This window comes from Lampetra fluviatilis, unplaced genomic scaffold, assembly GCF_964198595.1.
Source record: "Lampetra fluviatilis unplaced genomic scaffold, kcLamFluv1.1 SCAFFOLD_452, whole genome shotgun sequence".
In the NCBI taxonomy this organism is placed as follows: Eukaryota; Metazoa; Chordata; class Hyperoartia; order Petromyzontiformes; family Petromyzontidae; genus Lampetra; species Lampetra fluviatilis.
The window spans coordinates 27,501-49,475 of NW_027621688.1; the positions used below are offsets into that span (position 1 = coordinate 27,501).

Sequence of the window (21,975 nt, forward strand, 5' to 3'; positions counted from 1 at the left end):
TGGTTGTGTTGTTGATGGTTGTGTTGTTGATGATGGTTGTGTTGTTGATGGTTGTGTTGTTGATGGTTGTGTTGTTGTTAGTGGTTGTGTTGTTGATGGTTGTGTTGTTGATGATGGTTGTGTTGTTGATGGTTGTGTTGTTGTTGATGGTTGTGTTGTTGATGATGGTTGTGTTGTTGATGGTTGTGTTGTTGATGGTTGTGTTGTTGTTAGTGGTTGTGTTGTTGATGGTTGTGTTGTTGATGATGGTTGTGTTGTTGATGGTTGTGTTGTTGATGGTTGTGTTGTTGTTAGTGGTTGTGTTGTTGATGGTTGTGTTGTTGATGATGGTTGTGTTGTTGATGGTTGTGTTGTTGTTGGTTGTGTTGATGATGGTTGTGTTGTTGTTGATGGTTGTGTTGTTGTTGATGGTTGTGTTGTTGATGGTTGTGTTGTTGTTGATGGTTGTGTTGTTGTTGATGGTTGTGTTGTTGTTGATGGTTGTGTTGTTGTTGATGGTTGTGTTGTTGATGATGGTTGTGTTGTTGTTGATGGTTGTGTTGTTGTTGATGGTTGTGTTGTTGATGATGGTTGTGTTGTTGTTGATGGTTGTGTTGTTGTTGATGGTTGTGTTGTTGTTGATGGTTGTGTTGTTGTTGATGGTTGTGTTGATGTTGATGGTTGTGTTGTTGATGATGGTTGTGTTGTTGTTGATGGTTGTGTTGTTGTTGATGGTTGTGTTGTTGTTGGTGGTTGTGTTGTTGATGGTTGTGTTGTTGATGATGGTTGTGTTGTTGTTGATGGTTGTGTTGATGATGGTTGTGTTGTTGTTGATGGTTGTGTTGTTGATGATGGTTGTGTTGTTGTTGATGGTTGTGTTGTTGATGATGGTTGTGTTGTTGATGGTTGTGTTGTTGTTGATGGTTGTGTTGTTGATGGTTGTGTTGATGATGGTTGTGTTGTTGTTGATGGTTGTGTTGATGATGGTGGTTGTGTTGTTGATGGTTGTGTTGTTGATGGTTGTGTTGTTGTTGATGGTTGTGTTGATGATGATGGTTGTGTTGTTGTTGATGGTTGTGTTGTTGTTGATGGTTGTGTTGTTGATGGTTGTGTTGTTGTTGATGGTTGTGTTGATGATGATGGTTGTGTTGTTGATGGTTGTGTTGTTGATGATGGTTGTGTTGTTGTTGATGGTTGTGTTGTTGTTGATGGTTGTGTTGTTGTTGATGGTTGTGTTGATGATGGTGGTTGTGTTGTTGATGGTTGTGTTGTTGATGATGGTTGTGTTGTTGATGGTGGTTGTGTTGATGATGATGGTTGTGTTGTTGATGATGGTTGTGTTGTTGATGATGGTTGTGTTGTTGTTGATGGTTGTGTTGTTGATGGTTGTGTTGTTGATGGTTGTGTTGTTGATGATGGTTGTGTTGTTGATGGTTGTGTTGTTGTTGATGGTTGTGTTGTTGATGGTTGTGTTGTTGATGGTTGTGTTGTTGATGGTTGTGTTGTTGATGGTTGTGTTGTTGATGGTTGTGTTGTTGATGGTTGTGTTGTTGATGATGGTTGTGTTGTTGATGGTTGTGTTGATGATGATGGTTGTGTTGTTGTTGATGGTTGTGTTGTTGATGGTTGTGTTGTTGTTGATGGTTGTGTTGATGATGATGGTTGTGTTGTTGATGGTTGTGTTGTTGTTGATGGTTGTGTTGATGATGATGGTTGTGTTGATGATGATGGTTGTGTTGTTGTTGGTGGTTGTGTTGTTGATGATGGTTGTGTTGATGATGATGGTTGTGTTGTTGATGATGATGGTTGTGTTGTTGTTGATGGTTGTGTTGTTGTTGATGGTTGTGTTGTTGATGATGGTGGTTGTGTTGATGATGATGGTTGTGTTGTTGTTGATGGTTGTGTTGTTGATGATGGTTGTGTTGTTGATGATGGTTGTGTTGTTGATGGTTGTGTTGATGATGATGGTCGTGTTGATGATGATGGTTGTGTTGTTGTTGATGGTTGTGTTGTTGTTGATGGTTGTGTTGTTGATGGTTGTGTTGATGATGATGGTTGTGTTGATGATGATGGTTGTGTTGTTGATGGTTGTGTTGATGATGGTTGTGTTGTTGATGGTTGTGTTGATGATGGTTGTGTTGTTGATGATGGTTGTGTTGTTGTTGATGGTTGTGTTGTTGATGGTTGTGTTGTTGTTGATGGTTGTGTTGTTGATGATGGTTGTGTTGTTGATGATGGTTGTGTTGTTGTTGATGGTTGTGTTGTTGTTGATGGTTGTGTTGTTGATGGTTGTGTTGTTGTTGATGGTTGTGTTGTTGATGATGGTTGTGTTGTTGATGGTTGTGTTGATGATGATGGTTGTGTTGTTGATGATGGTTGTGTTGTTGATGGTTGTGTTGATGATGGTTGTGTTGTTGATGATGGTTGTGTTGTTGATGGTTGTGTTGATGATGATGGTTGTGTTGTTGTTGATGGTTGTGTTGTTGATGGTTGTGTTGTTGATGGTTGTGTTGTTGTTGATGGTTGTGTTGTTGTTGATGGTTGTGTTGTTGTTGATGGTTGTGTTGTTGTTGATGGTTGTGTTGTTGATGGTTGTGTTGTTGTTGATGGTTGTGTTGTTGATGATGGTTGTGTTGTTGATGGTTGTGTTGATGATGGTTGTGTTGTTGTTGATGGTTGTGTTGTTGTTGATGGTTGTGTTGTTGTTGATGGTTGTGTTGTTGTTGTTGTTGTTGTTGATGGTTGTGTTGTTGATGGTTGTGTTGTTGTTGTTGATGGTTGTGTTGTTGTTGATGGTTGTGTTGTTGTTGATGGTTGTGTTGTTGTTGATGGTTGTGTTGTTGTTGTTGTTGATGGTTGTGTTGTTGTTGATGGTTGTGTTGTTGTTGTTGTTGTGTTGTTGTTGATGGTTGTGTTGTTGTTGTTGTTGTTGTTGATGGTTGTGTTGTTGTTGTTGATGGTTGTGTTGTTGTTGATGGTTGTGTTGTTGTTGATGGTTGTGTTGTTGTTGATGGTTGTGTTGTTGTTGATGGTTGTGTTGTTGTTGTTGTTGATGGTTGTGTTGTTGTTGATGGTTGTGTTGTTGTTGATGGTTGTGTTGTTGTTGTTGATGGTTGTTGTTGTTGATGGTTGTGTTGTTGTTGATGGTTGTGTTGTTGATGGTTGTGTTGTTGTTGATGGTTGTGTTGTTGTTGATGGTTGTGTTGTTGTTGATGGTTGTGTTGATGATGGTTGTGTTGTTGATGGTTGTGTTGTTGATGATGGTTGTGTTGTTGATGATGGTTGTGTTGTTGTTGATGGTTGTGTTGTTGTTGATGGTTGTGTTGTTGTTGATGGTTGTGTTGTTGTGTGATGTGTTGTTGTTGTTGATGGTTGTGTTGTTGATGGTTGTGTTGTTGATGGGTTGTGTTGTTGATGGTTGTGTTGTTGTTGATGGTTGTGTTGTTGTTGATGGTTGTGTTGTTGTTGATGGTTGTGTTGATGATGGTTGTGTTGTTGTTGATGGTTGTGTTGTTGATGGTTGTGTTGTTGTTGATGGTTGTGTTGTTGTTGATGGTTGTGTTGTTGTTGATGGTTGTGTTGTTGATGATGGTTGTGTTGTTGTTGATGGTTGTGTTGTTGATGGTTGTGTTGTTGTTGATGGTTGTGTTGATGATGGTTGTGTTGTTGTTGATGGTTGTGTTGATGATGGTTGTGTTGTTGATGGTTGTGTTGTTGATGGTTGTGTTGTTGATGGTTGTGTTGATGATGATGGTTGTGTTGATGATGATGGTTGTGTTGTTGTTGATGGTTGTGTTGTTGTTGATGGTTGTGTTGTTGTTGATGGTTGTGTTGTTGATGGTTGTGTTGTTGATGATGGTTGTGATGTTGTTGTTGGTTGTGTTGTTGATGATGGTTGTGTTGTTGTTGATGGTTGTGTTGTTGTGATGGTTGTGTTGTTGTTGTTGGTTGTGTTGTTGATGATGGTTGTGTTGTTGTTGATGGTTGTGTTGTTGATGATGGTTGTGTTGTTGATGATGGTTGTGTTGTTGATGATGGTTGTGTTGTTGATGGTTGTGTTGTTGTTGATGGTTGTGTTGATGATGATGGTTGTGTTGTTGATGGTTGTGTTGTTGTTGATGGTTGTGTTGTTGATGGTTGTGTTGTTGTTGATGGTTGTGTTGATGATGGTTGTGTTGTTGTTGATGGTTGTGTTGTTGATGGTTGTGTTGTTGATGATGGTTGTGTTGTTGATGGTTGTGTTGTTGTTGATGGTTGTGTTGTTGATGGTTGTGTTGTTGTTGATGGTTGTGTTGTTGTTGATGGTTGTGTTGTTGTGATGGTTGTGTTTGTTGATGGTTGTGTTGTTGATGGTTGTGTTGTTGATGGTTGTGTTGTTGATGATGGTTGTGTTGTTGATGGTTGTGTTGTTGTTGATGGTTGTGTTGTTGATGGTTGTGTTGTTGATGGTTGTGTTGTTGATGGTTGTGTTGTTGATGATGGTTGTGTTGTTGATGGTTGTGTTGATGTTGATGGTTGTGTTGTTGATGGTTGTGTTGTTGTTGATGGTTGTGTTGTTGATGATGGTTGTGTTGATGATGGTTGTGTTGTTGATGGTTGTGTTGTTGATGGTTGTGTTGATGATGATGGTTGTGTTGTTGATGGTTGTGTTGTTGATGATGGTTGTGTTGTTGATGATGGTTGTGTTGATGATGGTTGTGTTATTGTTGATGATGGTTGTGTTGTTGTTGATGGTTGTGTTGTTGATGGTTGTGTTGTTGTTGATGGTTGTGTTGTTGATGGTTGTGTTGTTGTTGATGGTTGTGTTGTTGATGATGGTTGGTTGTTGATGATGGTTGTGTTGTTGATGATGGTTGTGTTGTTGATGATGGTTGTGTTGTTGATGATGGTTGTGTTGTTGATGATGGTTGTGTTGTTGATGATGGTTGTGTTGATGATGGTTGTGTTGTTGATGATGGTTGTGTTGTTGTTGATGGTTCGTGTTGATGATGGTTGTGTTGTTGATGATGGTTGTGTTGATGATGGTTGTGTTGTTGATGATGGTTGTGTTGTTGTTGATGGTTGTGTTGATGATGGTTGTGTTGTTGATGATGGTTGTGTTGTTGATGGTTGTGTTGATGATGGTTGTGTTGTTGATGATGGTTGTGTTGATGATGGTTGTGTTGTTGATGATGGTTGTGTTGTTGTTGATGGTTGTGTTGTTGATGATGGTTGTGTTGTTGATGATGGTTGTGTTGATGATGGTTGTGTTGTTGATGATGGTTGTGTTGTTGTTGATGGTTGTGTTGTTGATGATGGTTGTGTTGATGATGGTTGTGGTTGATGATGGTTGTGTTGATGATGGTTGTGTTGTTGTTGATGGTTGTGTTGTTGTTGATGGTTGTGTTGTTGATGATGGTTGTGTTGTTGATGGTTGTGTTGTTGATGGTTGTGTTGATGATGGTTGTGTTGTTGTTGATGGTTGTGTTGTTGTTGATGGTTGTGTTGTTGATGATGGTTGTGTTGTTGATGGTTGTGTTGTTCTTGATGGTTGTGTTGATGATGGTTGTGTTGTTGTTGATGGTTGTGTTGTAGTTGATGGTTGTGTTGATGATGGTTGTGTTGTTGATGGTTGTGTTGTTGATGATGGTTGTGTTGTTGTTGATGGTTGTGTTGATGATGGTTGTGTTGATGATGGTTGTGTTGTTGATGATGGTTGTGTTGTTGTTGATGGTTGTGTTGATGATGGTTGTGTTGATGATGGTTGTGTTGTTGTTGATGGTTGTGTTGTTGTTGATGGTTGTGTTGTTGTTGATGGTTGTGTTGATGATGGTTGTGTTGTTGATGGTTGTGTTGTTGATGATGGTTGTTGATGGTTGTGTTGATGATGGTTGTGTTGATGATGGTTGTGTTGTTGTTGATGGTTGTGTTGTTGTTGATGGTTGTGTTGTTGATGATGGTTGTGTTGATGATGGTTGTGTTGTTGTTGATGGTTGTGTGTTGTTGATGGTTGTGTTGTTGTTGATGGTTGTGTTGATGATGGTTGTGTTGTTGATGGTTGTGTTGTTGTTGATGGTTGTGTTGATGATGGTTGTGTTGTTGTTGATGGTTGTGTTGATGATGGTTGTGTTGTTGATGATGGTTGTGTTGTTGATGATGGTTGTGTTGTTGATGATGGTTGTGTTGATGATGGTTGTGTTGTTGTTGATGGTTGTGTTGATGATGGTTGTGTTGTTGATGGTTGTGTTGTTCTTGATGGTTGTGTTGATGATGGTTGTGTTGTTGATGGTTGTGGTGTTGATGGTTGTGTTGATGATGGTTGTGTTGTTGTTGATGGTTGTGTTGATGGTTGTGTTGTTGATGGTTGTGTTGTTGTTGATGGTTGTGTTGTTGATGTTGGTTGTGTTGTTGTTGTGGTTGTGTTGTTGTTGATGGTTGTGTTGTTGTTGATGGTTGTGTTGTTGTTGATGGTTGTGTTGTTGATGGTTGTGTTGATGATGGTTGTGTTGTTGTTGATGGTTGTGTTGTTGATGATGGTTGTGTTGATGATGGTTGTGTTGTTGTTGATGGTTGTGTGTTGTTGATGGTTGTGTTGTTGTTGATGGTTGTGTTGTTGATGGTTGTGTTGTTGTTGATGGTTGTGTTGTTGATGGTTGTGTTGTTGTTGATGGGTTGTGTGTTGTGATGGTTGTGTTGTTGTTGATGGTTGTGTTGTTGTTGATGGTTGTGTTGTTGATGGTTGTGTTGTTGATGATGGTTGTGTTGTTGATGGTTGTGTTGTTGTTGATGGTTGTGTTGTTGTTGATGGTTGTGTTGTTGATGATGGTTGTGTTGTTGTTGATGGTTGTGTTGTTGTTGATGGGTGTGTTGATGATGGTTGTGTTGTTGATGATGGTTGTGTTGTTGATGGTTGTTGGTGATGATGGTTGTGTTGTTGTGATGGTTGTGTTGTGATGGTTGTGTTGTTGTTGATGGTTGTGTTGTTGATGGTTGTGTTGTTGATGTTGGTTGTGTTGATGATGGTTGTGTTGTTGATGGTTGTGTTGATGATGGTTGTGTTGTTGATGTTGGTTGTGGTTGTTGATGGTTGTGTTGTTGTTGATGGTTGTGTTGATGATGGTTGTGTTGTGATGGTTGTGTTGTTGATGGTTGTGTTGTTGATGGTTGTGTTGATGATGGTTGTTGTTGTTGATGATGGTTGTGTTGTTGATGGTTGTGTTGTTGATGGTTGTGTTGTTGTTGATGGTTGTGTTGTTGATGGTTGTGTTGTTGTTGTTGATGTGATGGTTGTGTTGTTGTTGATGGTTGTGTTGTTGATGGTTGTGTTGTTGATGGTTGTGTTGATGATGGTTGTGTTGTTGATGGTTGTGTTGATGATGGTTGTGTTGTTGTGATGGTTGTGTTGTGATGGTTGTGTTGTTGTGATGGTTGTGTTGATGATGGTTGTGTTGTTGATGATGGTGTGTTGTTGATGATGGTTGTGTTGTTGATGGTTGTGTTGTTGTTGATGGTTGTGTTGTTGATGATGGTTGTGTTGTTGATGATGGTTGTGTTGTTGATGGTTGTGTTGTTGATGATGGTTGTGTTGTTGATGATGGTTGTGTTGATGTTGATGGTTGTGTTGTTGATGATGGTTGTGTTGTTGTTGATGGTTGTGTTGATGATGATGGTTGTGTTGTTGATGTGGTTGTGTTGTTGATGATGGTTGTGTTGTTGATGATGGTTGTGTTGTTGATGTGGTTGTGTGTTGATGATGGTTGTGTTGATGATGATGGTTGTGTTGTTGATGATGGTTGTGTTGTTGTTGATGGTTGTGTTGTTGATGATGGTTGTGTTGTTGTTGATGGGTTGTGTGATGATGATGGTTGTGTTGTTGATGATGGTTGTGTTGTTGTTGATGGTTGTGTTGTTGATGATGGGTTGTGTTGTTGATGATGGTTGTGTTGTTGATGTTGGTTGTGTTGATGATGATGGTTGTGTTGTTGATGATGGTTGTGTTGTTGTTGATGGTTGTGTTGTTGATGATGGTTGTGTTGTTGTTGATGGTTGTGTTGATGATGATGGTTGTGTTGTTGATGATGGTTGTGTTGTTGTTGATGGTTGTGTTGATGATGGTTGTGTTGTTGATGATGGTTGTGTTGTTGATGATGGTTGTGTTGTTGATGGTTGTGTTGTTGTTGATGGTTGTGTTGTTGATGATGGTTGTGTTGTTGATGATGGTTGTGTTGTTGTTGATGGTTGTGTTGTTGATGTGGTTGTGTTGTTGATGATGGTTGTGTTGTTGTTGATGGTTGTGTTGATGATGATGGTTGTGTTGTTGATGGTTGTGTTGTTGATGGTTGTGTTGTTGTGATGGTTGTGTTGTGATGATGGTTGTGTTGTTGATGATGGTTGTGTTGTTGATGGTTGTGTTGTTGTTGATGGTTGTGTTGTTGATGATGGTTGTGTTGTTGATGATGGTTGTGTTGTTGATGGTTGTGTTGTTGATGGTTGTGTTGTTGTTGATGGTTGTGTGATGATGATGGTTGTGTTGTTGTTGATGGTTGTGTTGTGATGATGGTTGTGTTGTTGTGGTTGTGTTGTTGATGGTTGTGTTGTTGATGGTTGTGTTGTTGATGGTTGTGTTGTTGATGGTTGTGTTGTTGATGGTTGTGTTGTTGATGGTTGTGTTGTTGATGGTTGTGTTGTTGATGGTTGTGTGTTGATGATGGTTGTGTTGATGATGGTTGTGTTGTTGATGGTTGTGTTGTTGATGATGGTTGTGTTGTTGATGGTTGTGTTGTGATGATGGTTGTGTTGTTGATGGTTGTGTTGATGATGATGGTTGTGTTGATGATGATGGTTGTGTTGTTGATGGTTGTGTTGTTGATGATGGTTGTGTTGTTGTTGGTGGTTGTGTTGTTGATGGTTGTGTTGTTGTTGATGGTTGTGTTGTTGTTGATGGTTGTGTTGTGATGGTTGTGTTGTTGATGATGGTTGTGTTGTTGATGGTTGTGTTGATGATGATGGTTGTGTTGTTGATGATGGTTGTGTTGATGATGGTTGTGTTGTTGTTGATGGTTGTGTTGTTGTTGATGGTTGTGTTGTTGATGGTTGTGTTGATGATGGTTGTGTTGTTGTTGATGGTTGTGTTGTTGTTGATGGTTGTGTTGTTGATGGTTGTGTTGATGATGGTTGTGTTGTTGATGATGGTTGTGTTGTTGTTGATGGTTGTGTTGTTGTTGATGGTTGTGTTGTTGATGGTTGTGTTGTTGTTGATGGTTGTGTTGATGATGATGGTTGTGTGTTGATGATGGTTGTGTTGTTGTTGATGGTTGTGTTGTTGATGTGGTTGTGTTGTTGTTGATGGTTGTGTTGTTGATGATGGTTGTGTTGTTGATGATGGTTGTGTTGTTGTTGATGGTTGTGTTGATGATGGTTGTGTTGTTGATGGTTGTGTTGTTGTTGATGGTTGTGTTGATGATGGTTGTGTTGTTGATGTTGGTTGTGTTGTTGATGATGGTTGTGTTGTTGATGGTTGTGTTGTTGTGATGGTTGTGTTGTTGATGATGGTTGTGTTGTTGATGGTTGTGTTGTTGATGATGGTTGTGTTGTTGTTGATGGTTGTGTTGTTGATGATGGTTGTGTTGTTGATGGTTGTGTTGTTGTTGATGGTTGTGTTGATGATGATGGTTGTGTTGTTGATGATGGTTGTGTTGTTGATGATGGTTGTGTTGTTGATGGTTGTGTTGTTGATGGTTGTGTTGTTGTTGATGGTTGTGTTGATGATGATGGTTGTGTTGTTGTTGATGGTTGTGTTGATGATGGTTGTGTTGTTGATGATGGTTGTGTTGTTGTTGATGGTTGTGTTGTTGATGGTTGTGTTGTTGATGGTTGTGTTGTTGATGGTTGTGTTGTTGATGGTTGTGTTGTTGATGGTTGTGTTGTTGATGGTTGTGTTGTTGATGGTTGTGTTGATGATGATGGTTGTGTTGTTGATGGTTGTGTTGATGATGATGGTTGTGTTGATGATGGTTGTGTTGATGATGGTTGTGTTGTTGATGATGGTTGTGTTGTTGTTGATGGTTGTGTTGTTGATGATGGTTGTGTTGTTGTTGATGGTTGTGTTGTTGATGATGGTTGTGTTGTTGATGATGGTTGTGTTGTTGTTGATGGTTGTGTTGTTGATGATGGTTGTGTTGTTGTTGATGGTTGTGTTGTTGATGATGGTTGTGTTGTTGATGGTTGTGTTGATGATGATGGTTGTGTTGTTGTTGATGGTTGTGTTGTTGATGGTTGTGTTGATGATGATGGTTGTGTTGATGATGGTTGTGTTGTTGATGATGGTTGTGTTGTTGATGGTTGTGTTGTTGTTGATGGTTGTGTTGTTGTTGATGGTTGTGTTGATGATGATGGTTGTGTTGTTGATGATGGTTGTGTTGTTGATGATGGTTGTGTTGTTGTTGATGGTTGTGTTGTTGATGGTTGTGTTGATGATGATGGTTGTGTTGATGATGGTTGTGTTGTTGATGGTTGTGATGTTGTTGTTGGTTGTGTTGTTGATGATGGTTGTGTTGTTGATGATGGTTGTGTTGTTGATGATGGTTGTGTTGTTGTTGATGGTTGTGTTGTTGATGATGGTTGTGTTGATGATGATGGTTGTGTTGTTGTTGTTGGTTGTGTTGTTGTTGATGGTTGTGTTGATGATGATGGTTGTGATGTTGTTGTTGGTTGTGTTGTTGATGATGGTTGTGTTGATGATGATGGTTGTGTTGATGATGGTTGTGTTGTTGATGGTTGTGTTGTTGTGTTGTTGATGATGGTTGTGTTGTTGTGTTGTTGTTGTGTTGTTGATGATGGTTGTGTTGTTGTGTTGTTGTTGATGGTTGTGTTGTTGATGGTTGTGTTGTTGTTGTTTGTTGTGTTGTTGTTGTTGTGTTGTTGATGATGGTTGTGTTGTTGTTGTTGTTTGTGTTGTTGTTGATGGTTGTGTTGATGATGATGGTTGTGTTGATGATGGTTGTGTTGTTGATGGTTGTGTTGTTGATGATGGTTGTGTTGTTGTTGATGGTTGTGTTGTTGTTGATGGTTGTGTTGTTGATGGTTGTGTTGTTGATGGTTGTGTTGTTGATGGTTGTGTTGTTGATGATGGTTGTGTTGTTGATGATGGTTGTGTTGATGATGATGGTTGTGTTGTTGATGATGGTTGTGTTGTTGTTGATGGTTGTGTTGTTGTTGATGGTTGTGTTGTTGATGGTTGTGTTGTTGTTGATGGTTGTGTTGATGATGATGGTTGTGATGTTGTTGTTGGTTGTGTTGTTGATGATGGTTGTGTTGATGATGATGGTTGTGTTGATGATGATGGTTGTGTTGTTGATGATGGTTGTGTTGTTGTGTTGTTGATGATGGTTGTGTTGTTGTGTTGTTGTTGTGTTGTTGATGATGGTTGTGTTGTTGTGTTGTTGTTGATGGTTGTGTTGTTGATGGTTGTGTTGTTGTTGTTTGTTGTGTTGTTGTTGTTGTGTTGTTGATGATGGTTGTGTTGTTGTTGTTGTTTGTGTTGTTGTTGATGGTTGTGTTGATGATGATGGTTGTGTTGATGATGGTTGTGTTGATGATGATGGTTGTGTTGTTGATGATGGTTGTGTTGTTGATGGTTGTGTTGTTGATGATGGTTGTGTTGTTGTTGATGGTTGTGTTGTTGTTGATGGTTGTGTTGTTGATGGTTGTGTTGTTGATGGTTGTGTTGTTGATGGTTGTGTTGTTGATGATGGTTGTGTTGTTGATGATGGTTGTGTTGATGATGATGGTTGTGTTGTTGATGATGGTTGTGTTGTTGTTGATGGTTGTGTTGTTGTTGATGGTTGTGTTGTTGATGGTTGTGTTGTTGTTGATGGTTGTGTTGATGATGGTTGTGTTGTTGATGATGGTTGTGTTGTTGATGGTTGTGTTGTTGATGATGGTTGTGTTGTTGATGGTTGTGTTGTTGATGATGGTTGTGTTGTTGATGGTTGTGTTGTTGATAGTTGTGTTGTTGTTGATGGTTGTGTTGTTGATGGTTGTGTTGTTGATGATGGTTGTGTTGTTGATGGTTGTGTTGTTGATGATGGTTGTGTTGTTGATGGTTGTGTTGTTGATAGTTGTGTTGTTGATGGTTGTGTTGTTGATGGTTGTGTTGTTGATGATGGTTGTGTTGTTGATGGTTGTGTTGTTGATGGTTGTGTTGTTGATGGTTGTGTTGTTGATGGTTGTGTTGATGATGGTTGTGTTGATGATGGTTGTGTTGTTGTTGTGTTGTTGATGATGGTTGTGTTGTTGATGATGGTTGTGTTGTTGATGATGGTTGTGTTGTTGTTGATGGTTGTGTTGTTGATGATGGTTGTGTTGTTGATGATGGTTGTGTTGTTGTTGATGGTTGTGTTGTTGATAGTTGTGTTGTTGATGGTTGTGTTGTTGATGGTTGTGTTGTTGATGATGGTTGTGTTGTTGATGGTTGTGTTGTTGATGGTTGTGTTGTTGATGGTTGTGTTGTTGTTGATGGTTGTGTTGTTGATGGTTGTGTTGTTGATGGTTGTGTTGTTGATAGTTGTGTTGTTGATGGTTGTGTTGTTGATGGTTGTGTTGTTGATGATGGTTGTGTTGTTGATGGTTGTGTTGTTGATGGTTGTGTTGTTGATGGTTGTGTTGTTGATGGTTGTGTTGATGATGGTGGTTGTGTTGTTGTTGATGGTTGTGTTGTTGATGATGGTTGTGTTGTTGATGGTTGTGTTGTTGATGGTTGTGTTGTTGATGGTTGTGTTGATGATGATGGTTGTGTTGTTGTTGATGGTTGTGTTGTTGATGATGGTTGTGTTGTTGATGATGGTTGTGTTGTTGTTGTTGATGGTTGTGTTGTTGTTGATGGTTGTGTTGTTGATGGTTGTGTTGTTGTTGATGGTTGTGTTGTTGTTGTTGATGGTTGTGTTGTTGTTGATGGTTGTGTTGTTGATGATGGTTGTGTTGTTGTTGTTGATGGTTGTGTTGTTGTTGATGGTTGTGTTGTTGATGGTTGTGTTGTTGATGATGGTTGTGTTGTTGATGGTTGTGTTGTTGTTGATGGTTGTGTTGTTGATGATGGTTGTGTTGTTGATGATGGTTGTGTTGTTGTTGATGGTTGTGTTGTTGTTGATGGTTGTGTTGTTGTTGATGGTTGTGTTGATGATGGTGGTTGTGTTGTTGATGATGGTTGTGTTGTTGATGATGGTTGTGTTGTTGTTGATGGTTGTGTTGTTGATGATGGTTGTGTTGTTGATGATGGTTGTGTTGTTGTTGATGGTTGTGTTGTTGTTGATGGTTGTGTTGTTGTTGATGGTTGTGTTGTTGATGATGGTTGTGATGTTGTTGTTGGTTGTGTTGTTGATGATGGTTGTGTTGTTGTTGATGGTTGTGTTGTTGATGATGGTTGTGTTGTTGTTGTTGGTTGTGTTGTTGATGATGGTTGTGTTGTTGATGATGGTTGTGTTGTTGATGATGGTTGTGTTGTTGATGGTTGTGTTGTTGATGATGGTTGTGTTGTTGATGATGGTTGTGTTGTTGTTGTTGGTTGTGTTGTTGATGATGGTTGTGTTGTTGATGATGGTTGTGTTGTTGATGATGGTTGTGTTGTTGATGGTTGTGTTGTTGTTGATGGTTGTGTTGTTGATGATGGTTGTGTTGTTGATGATGGTTGTGTTGTTGTTGTTGATGGTTGTGTTGTTGTTGATGGTTGTGTTGTTGATGGTTGTGTTGTTGTTGATGGTTGTGTTGTTGTTGTTGATGGTTGTGTTGTTGTTGATGGTTGTGTTGTTGATGATGGTTGTGTTGTTGTTGATGGTTGTGTTGTTGATGATGGTTGTGTTGTTGTTGATGGTTGTGTTTTTGTTGATGGTTGTGTTGTTGATGGTTGTGTTGTTGATGATGGTTGTGTTGTTGATGGTTGTGTTGTTGTTGATGGTTGTGTTGTTGATGATGGTTGTGTTGTTGATGATGGTTGTGTTGTTGTTGATGGTTGTGTTGTTGTTGATGGTTGTGTTGTTGTTGATGGTTGTGTTGATGTTGATGGTTGTGTTGTTGATGGTTGTGTTGTTGTTGATGATGGTTGTGTTGTTGTTGATGGTTGTGTTGTTGTTGATGGTTGTGTTGTTGATGATGGTTGTGTTGTTGTTGATGGTTGTGTTTTTGTTGATGGTTGTGTTGTTGATGGTTGTGTTGTTGATGATGGTTGTGTTGTTGATGGTTGTGTTGTTGTTGATGGTTGTGTTGTTGATGATGGTTGTGTTGTTGATGATGGTTGTGTTGTTGTTGATGGTTGTGTTGTTGTTGATGGTTGTGTTGTTGTTGATGGTTGTGTTGATGATGGTGGTTGTGTTGTTGATGATGGTTGTGTTGTTGATGATGGTTGTGTTGTTGTTGATGGTTGTGTTGTTGATGATGGTTGTGTTGTTGATGATGGTTGTGTTGTTGTTGATGGTTGTGTTGTTGTTGATGGTTGTGTTGTTGTTGATGATGGTTGTGTTGTTGTTGATGGTTGTGTTGTTGATGATGGTTGTGTTGTTGATGATGGTTGTGTTGTTGTTGATGGTTGTGTTGTTGATGATGGTTGTGTTGTTGTTGATGGTTGTGTTGTTGATGATGGTTGTGTTGTTGTTGATGGTTGTGTTGTTGATGATGGTTGTGTTGTTGTTGATGGTTGTGTTGTTGTTGTTGATGTTGATGTTGATGTTTGTGTTGTTGTTGTTGTTGATGGTTGTGTTGTTGTTGTTGATGGTTGTGTTGTTGTTTATGGTTGTGTTGTTGTTGATGGTTGTGTTGTTGATGGTTGTGTTGTTGATGGTTGTGTTGTTGTTGATGGTTGTGTTGATGATGGTTGTGTTGTTGATGTTGTTGTGTTGTTGTTGATTGTGTTGTTTGTCTGCAGGCTTCTCCACCTCTTCAACAAGGAAGGATTCCACTTCAGCTGAGAGACACGGGACACGGGGAGAGAGACACGGGGAGAGAGACACGGGGGTGTGTGTCTGTGTGTCTGTGTGTGTGTGTGTCTGTGTGTGTGTGTGTGTCTGTGTGTGTGTGTCTGTGTGTGTGTGTCTGTGTGTGTGTGTGTCTGTGTGTGTGTGTGTCTGTGTGTGTCTGTGTGTGTGTGTGTCTGTGTGTGTGTGTGTCTGTGTGTGTCTGTGTGTGTGTGTGTGTCTGTGTGTGTGTGTGTCTGTGTGTGTGTGTCTGTGTGTGTGTGTGTGTCTGTGTGTGTGTGTGTGTCTGTGTGTGTGTGTGTGTCTGTGTGTGTGTGTGTGTCTGTGTGTGTGTGTGTGTCTGTGTGTGTGTGTGTGTCTGTGTGTGTGTGTGTGTCTGTGTGTGTGTGTGTGTGTGTCTGTGTGTGTGTGTGTCTGTGTGTGTGTCTCTGTGTGTGTGTGTCTGTGTGTGTGTGTGTGTGTCTGTGTGTGTGTGTGTGTGTCTGTGTGTGTGTGTATTAAACCCACGTGACCCTCAGTCTCCCCCCTTGTTTGCTTTTATTTTCGAGGATGGAAGTTTAGAGGCGGTGATGGTGGTGGTGGTGATGATGGTGGTGGTGGTGATGGTGGTGATGATGATGATGGTGGTGGTGATGGTGGTGATGGTGGTGGTGGTGATGGTGGTGATGGTGGTGGTGGTGGTGGTGGTGGTGATGGTGGTGATGGTGGTGGTGATGATGGTGGTGATGATGATGGTGGTGGTTGTGATGGTGATGATGGTGGTGATGGTGGTGGTGGTTGTGATGGTGATGATGGTGGTGATGGTGGTGGTGGTTGTGATGGTGATGATGGTGGTGATGATGGTGGTGGTGGTTGTGATGGTGGTGATGGTAGTGGTGATGGTGGTGGTGATGGTGGTGATGGTGGTGGTGATGGTGGTGGTGATGGTGGTGATGGTGGTGGTGGTGTTGGTGGTGATGATGATGATGGTGGTGGTGATGGTGGTGATGATGGTGGTGATGATGGTGTTGGTGGTGATGGTGGTGATGGTGGTGATGGTGGTGGTGGTGGTGGTGGTGATGGTGGTGATGGTGGTGGTGATGATGATGGTGGTGATAATGATGGTGGTGGTGATGATGGTGGTGATGATGATGGTGGTGGTTGTGATGGTGATGATGGTGGTGATGGTGGTGGTGGTTGTGATGGTGATGATGGTGGTGATGGTGGTTGTGATGGTGATGATGGTGGTGATGGTGGTGGTGGTTGTGATGGTGGTGATGGTAGTGGTGATGGTGGTGGTGGTGGTGATGGTGGTGATGGTGGTGGTGATGGTGGTGGTGATGGTGGTGATGGTGGTGGTGGTGTTGGTGGTGATGATGATGATGATGATGGTGGTGGTGATGGTGGTGATGATGGTGGTGATGATGGTGGTGGTGATGATGGTGTTGGTGGTGGTGATGGTGGTGATGGTGGTGATGGTGGTGGTAATGGTGGTGATGGTGGTGGTGATGGTGGTGGTGGTGGTGGTGATGGTGGTGATGGTGGTGATGATGATGATGGTGGTGATGATGATGGTGGTGGTGATGATGGTGGTGATGATGATGGTGGTGGTTGTGATGGTGATGATGGTGGTGATGGTGGTGGTGGTTGTGATGGTGATGATGGTGGTGATGGTGGTGGTGGTTGTGATGGTGATGATGGTGGTGATGGTGGTGATGGTGGTGGTGGTTGTGATGGTGGTGATGGTAGTGGTGATGGTGGTGGTGGTGATGGTGGTGATGGTGGTGGTGGTGTTGGTGGTGATGATGATGATGATGGTGGTGGTGATTGTGGTGATGGTGGTGATGATGGTGGTGATGATGGTGGTGGTGATGATGGTGTTGGTGGTGATGGTGGTGATGGTGGTGGTGATGATGGTGTTGGTGGTGATGATGGTGGTGATGGTGGTGGTGGTGGTGATGGTGATGGTGGTGGTGTTGGTGGTGATGATGGTGGTGATGGTGGTGATGGTGGTGATGGTGGTGATGGTGATGGTGGTGGTCAGATGCCTTCTATGACCTCCTGTCACAGGTGCTGGCTAAAGTGGCCACTCGGGACAGAGTCATCTTGTTGGGTGACTTCAATGCCCGAGTTGGTCATGATGCTGGCATCTGGTCTGGAGTGATTGGAAGGCAATGGGCCAGATCATCTCAATAACAACGGTAGGAGGCTGCTAGATTTTTGTGCAGCCCATGGGCTTGCAAATACCAACACGCTCTTCCGGCATCGGCGCATCCACACAACATCGTGGACGCATGCCGGGTCCAAGCAAGAACATCTGCTGGACTACGTAGTGACGGACCATCGGATGCGAGCCCATGTCCTTGACATCAGGACCATCCACACAACATCGTGGATGCACGCCGGGTCCAAGCAAGACCATCTGCTGGACTACGTAGTGACGGACCAGCGGATGCGAGCCCATGTCCTTGACACCAGGACCTACCGTGGAGCTGATCTGCCCTCTGACCATCGACTGGTCATCTGTAAGATGCGCCTGCCATTCTTCCACTCCGGTGGTGGGTGTACACCCAGGACCCCATTCAATCTCTTAGTGGCCTGGTCTCAGCTAGCTGATGAAAGTTGCAAGCGAGAATTTCGTCGTCGCTTGCGGCTGGGGTTGGCATCGTCCCCCACTCCACCTGATGTCGAATTGAAATGGGCGAGATGGTTTAGGACTGTGGCTCATGCAGCTGCAATGGCTGCTTTGGGTACGTGGTCCAGACCTCCCCAGAGACCCTGGCTGACAGAGGAGGCGTTCAGGATGGTTGAGAAAAAATTAACCCGTAAAAACAAAGTTTTTCACTATAAATCCTTTATATGCGTGGCAGCGGTTTTATTTTATTATTCATTTCTGTTTTTCTTGAGTAACAGTTTCATTTTTATCACATTGGTATTTTAAATTAAATATGAAAAAAAAATTTCCTAAAAAGCGGAGAAAATAATTTTTCACGGAAATAAATTGTCCCGCACAACGAGTCTGTGTGCCAAAATGTCAGCTCGATTGGATCGCGCGGAAGTGGGTTAAAAAACGACCGAAAGATTTGCACGGTCGTAAGCGCGCAAGCAAGCAAGTGAACTTAATATAAAGGATTTAAAAAATTAACCCGTAAAAACAAAGTTTTTCACTATAAATCCTTTATATGCGTGGCAGCGAACTTAATATAAAGGATTTATAAAATAAGTATAACCCGTAAAAACAAAGTTTTTCACTATAAATCCTTTATATGCGTGGCAGCGAACTTAATATGAAGGATTTTAAAATATATTCGCCTGTGGAGGTCGCGGGGATCGATCCCGCGACCTTTGGCATGGGAAGCGAGGGCGCTACCAACTGCGCTACTCCGTCACGGGCCTGTGGGGGGGTTACGCTCTGGGCTCCTACACTGTGACGTTCAGCCAAAGCGATGAATGAGTTCTATTTGAATAAATGTAAAATCATTTTTTTTTGCCTAAAAAGTGTAAAATTTTGGGAATTTTTTTTCACGAAAATCAATTGCCACGCACAACGAGTCTGTGTGCCAAAATGTCAGCTCGATTGGATCGTGGGAAGTGGGTTAAAAAACGACCGAAAGATTTGCACGGTCGTAAGCAAGCAAGCAAGCGCGCAAGTGAACTTAATATGAAGGATTTAAAAAGCGACAGGCCCACTCTCATCGGCTACAGCATCCCACGTCAGAGAATGAGGAGGCTTACCGCAGCCTTCGCTCGGAGGTTCGGAGAGCCGTGATTGGTTGCCTGAGTGACCCTTCAGATGAATGTGTTTGCGGGGTGTGAGGTCTCTGTTGCCTCTTCGCTTGATCAATGCTTGACCACATACACAGAGGTATTCAAAATATCACAGCTGGATTACACCACCACAATCGCCACTATCATCACCATCACGACCACCACCATCAACACCATCATCACCACCACCACGATCGCCACCATCATCACCATCACGACCATCACCACCATCATCGCCATCACCACTGTCATCGCCACCATCACCACTACCATCACGACCACCACCATCACCACTATCATCACCACCATCATTACCACCACCACGATCGCCACCATCATCATCACCACCATCACGACCATCATCACCATCACCACCACTATCACCATCACCACCACTATCATCACCATCACCACTATCATCGCCATCACCACTATCATCACCACCATCATCACCACTACCATCACGACCATCATCACCATCACACAACAACAACCGCCATTCGCCACTAAGTGGCGGTGACGTCACCACGACGCTTGTGCCAGGCCATGTGCACCTTGAGGCTACCACGTGAAGTGTCGAACGCCCGCTGGCAGGAGGTCACGGGGCAGACCCAGCAGGTGCCACGGGTCGACTGACCGAGATGACTGGCTGATGCACCACCTGTGCCCCCTACTGTGCCAACTTGCTGTGCTTTAGCCACCACCATCACCCACAACAACAACCGCGATTCGCCACTAAGTGGCGGTGACGTCACCACGACGCTTGTGCCAGGCCATGTGCACGTTGAGGCCACCACGTGAAGTGTCGTCTCCGTAAAAATGTATCGCCCTGACCCGTACGGACGTAATTTTCCGGTACTATCTGACCACAATACACCTTGTTTGCATTACGACTGCAGGTATTGTGGTCTATGCAAACATGACTCCTTGTAAAACAAAAGGCGTCAGTTTTGTTGCCAGATAGAAGGGTAAAAAAAACAATTATCATATTTTTTCTTCTGGCAAATGAGGTTCCAATGGTGTAAATGCTTAGCCCCGAGCTCTCGTACTCTGATGGTGCGTTGTCTTTGAGTTGTGCGACTTTTGGCGTCATCTGGTCCAACACCATGTGAGACTAGGCTCTAAGGAAAGCTGTCTCGGGTGTGGACCAATCAACTTCAAGGACCATATGAGACTAGGCTCTAAGGAAAGCTGTCTCGGGTGTGGACCAATCAACTTCAAGGACCATGTGAGACTAGGCTCTAAGGAAAGCTGTCTCGGGTGTGGACCAATCAACTTCAAGGACCATATGAGACTAGGCTCTAAGGAAAGCTGTCTCGGGTGTGGACCAATCAACTTCAAGGACCATGTGAGACTAGGCTCTAAGGAAAGCTGTCTCGGGTGTGGACCAATCAACTTCAAGGACCATGTGAGACTAGGCTCTAAGGAAAGCTGTCTCGGGTGTGGACCAATCAACTTCAAGGACCATGTGAGACTAGGCTCTAAGGAAAGCTGTCTCGGGTGTGGACCAATCAACTTCAAGGACCATGTGAGACTAGGCTCTAAGGAAAGCTGTCTCGGGTGTGGACCAATCAACTTCAAGGACCATGTGAGACTAGGTTCTAAGGAAAGCTGTCTCGGGTGTGGACCAATCAACTTCAAGGACCATGTGAGACTAGGCTCTAAGGAAAGGTGTCTCGGGTGTGGACCAATCAACTTCAAGGACCATGTGAGACTAGGCTCTAAGGAAAGCTGTCTCTGGTGTGGACCAATCAACTTCAAGGACCATGTGAGACTAGGCTCTAAGGAAAGCTGTCTCGGGTGTGGACCAATCAACTTCAAGGACCATGTGAGACTAGGCTCTAAGGAAAGCTGTCTCGGGTGTGGACCAATCAGTTTCAAAGACAATGCATAAATGATCAGAGTATTAAATTTCGATTTAAAGCTTTCGTGATTCATCTTCTAGGTTTTTTCGGTAAAGTCACATAGAAGGGAAGTAATAAAATAATAAAAATAAAACATAATAAAATAATTCTCACGACGTTTCGGCTACAACGCAAGCAGCCGTCTTCAGGTGAAGAATGAGACACTGCTTTTCTTACACCCCCAACTCAGCTTATATATAAGCTCCTAGCTTGGCAGTGTCTCATTCTTCACCTCAAGACGGCTGCTTTCGTTGTAGCCGAAACGTCGTGAGAATTATTTAATTATGTTTTATTTTTATTATTTTATTACTTCCCTTCTACGTGGCTTTACCGAAAAAACCTAGAAGATCAGAGTATTGTTTTTTTGTTTGCATTTGACTGCAAGTATTGTGGTTAATGTAAGTATGATTCATCTTCTTAGGTTTTTTCGGTAAAGTCACGTAGGTCAAAATTAATGAAAATAAAATAAAATAAAAAACAAAAATCACGACGTTTCGAAACGTCGTGATTTTTGTTTTTTATTTTATTTTCATTAATTTTGACCTACGTGACTTTACCGAAAAAACCTAAGAAGATGATTCATTGCAGTCCCGAAAGCTTCAAATCTAGAATTAAATATGATTCCTTGCTAAAGGTGTCACTTTTGTTGCCAGAAAAAAGGGGAAAAAACCCCCTATTAGTATGGCCGAAACTCTCTCTACGTAGAAGGCATATTATCACTGGTAAACAAAATCTCTGACCCGCACCACCTTGGCCAGTGCATTGGAGCAAGTACATCTGGCCCTCAGGATGAACGGATACTGAGACCGTGCTATCCGCCAAGCTGTTTCTCCCAACGTGGAGAAACAGCCCCCCTGAAACTCCGATCAAAACCATCACGTTGCCGTCCATAGCAGGCGTCGCCAAAAAGATCTCCAAAATTCTAAACAAACACGAGATCCAGGTCCGATTCAGTTCAGTGCACAAGATCCGTGATCTGATCCCATCCGTAAGGGATGTCATTTACAACACTGCGGGTTCTCATGATGTTGTGTTCTCCGATGCCCAAGGTGCTCTGCAAGCCTCCTGGATACCATCAAACATTTGTCCGTGAAGCCATCCAGATACACAAACATGGACATCACTTCAACCGAGAGGATGGATTCAAATTGAGCAACCATTGCAGAGTATATTGAGTATATTGATGATACTGATGTACTATGAGGACCTCATTTGCCAGTAAAAATATGATAATTGTTTTTTTTACCCTTCTATCTGGCAACAAAACTGACACCTTTTTACAAGGAGTCATGTTTTGCATAGACCACAATACCTGCAGTCGTAATACAAACAAAAACATAACTCTGAAAATGTATGCACTGTCCTTGAAGTTGATTAGAGCCTAGTCTCACATGGTCCTTGAA

At 42.1% G+C, this 21,975-nt stretch overlaps 1 protein-coding gene across 2 annotated transcripts in view; it reads left to right on the forward strand.

The window, feature by feature from the left end:
• LOC144955578 (dimethyladenosine transferase-like) overlaps window positions 1-15,139 on the forward strand; it is a 30,812-nt gene extending 15,673 nt beyond the window's left edge. Inside the window, exon 6 of one of the 2 annotated variants that reach the window (XM_078885753.1) lies at window positions 14,873-15,139. In XM_078885753.1, coding sequence (XP_078741879.1) covers window positions 14,873-14,915 — 43 coding nt within the window. In that variant the 3' untranslated portion in view covers window positions 14,916-15,139. The remainder of the gene's footprint in view (window positions 1-14,872) is intronic. The other variant, XM_078885752.1, reaches the window with a different exon arrangement.
• Window positions 15,140-21,975: the final 6,836 nt, after the last annotated feature.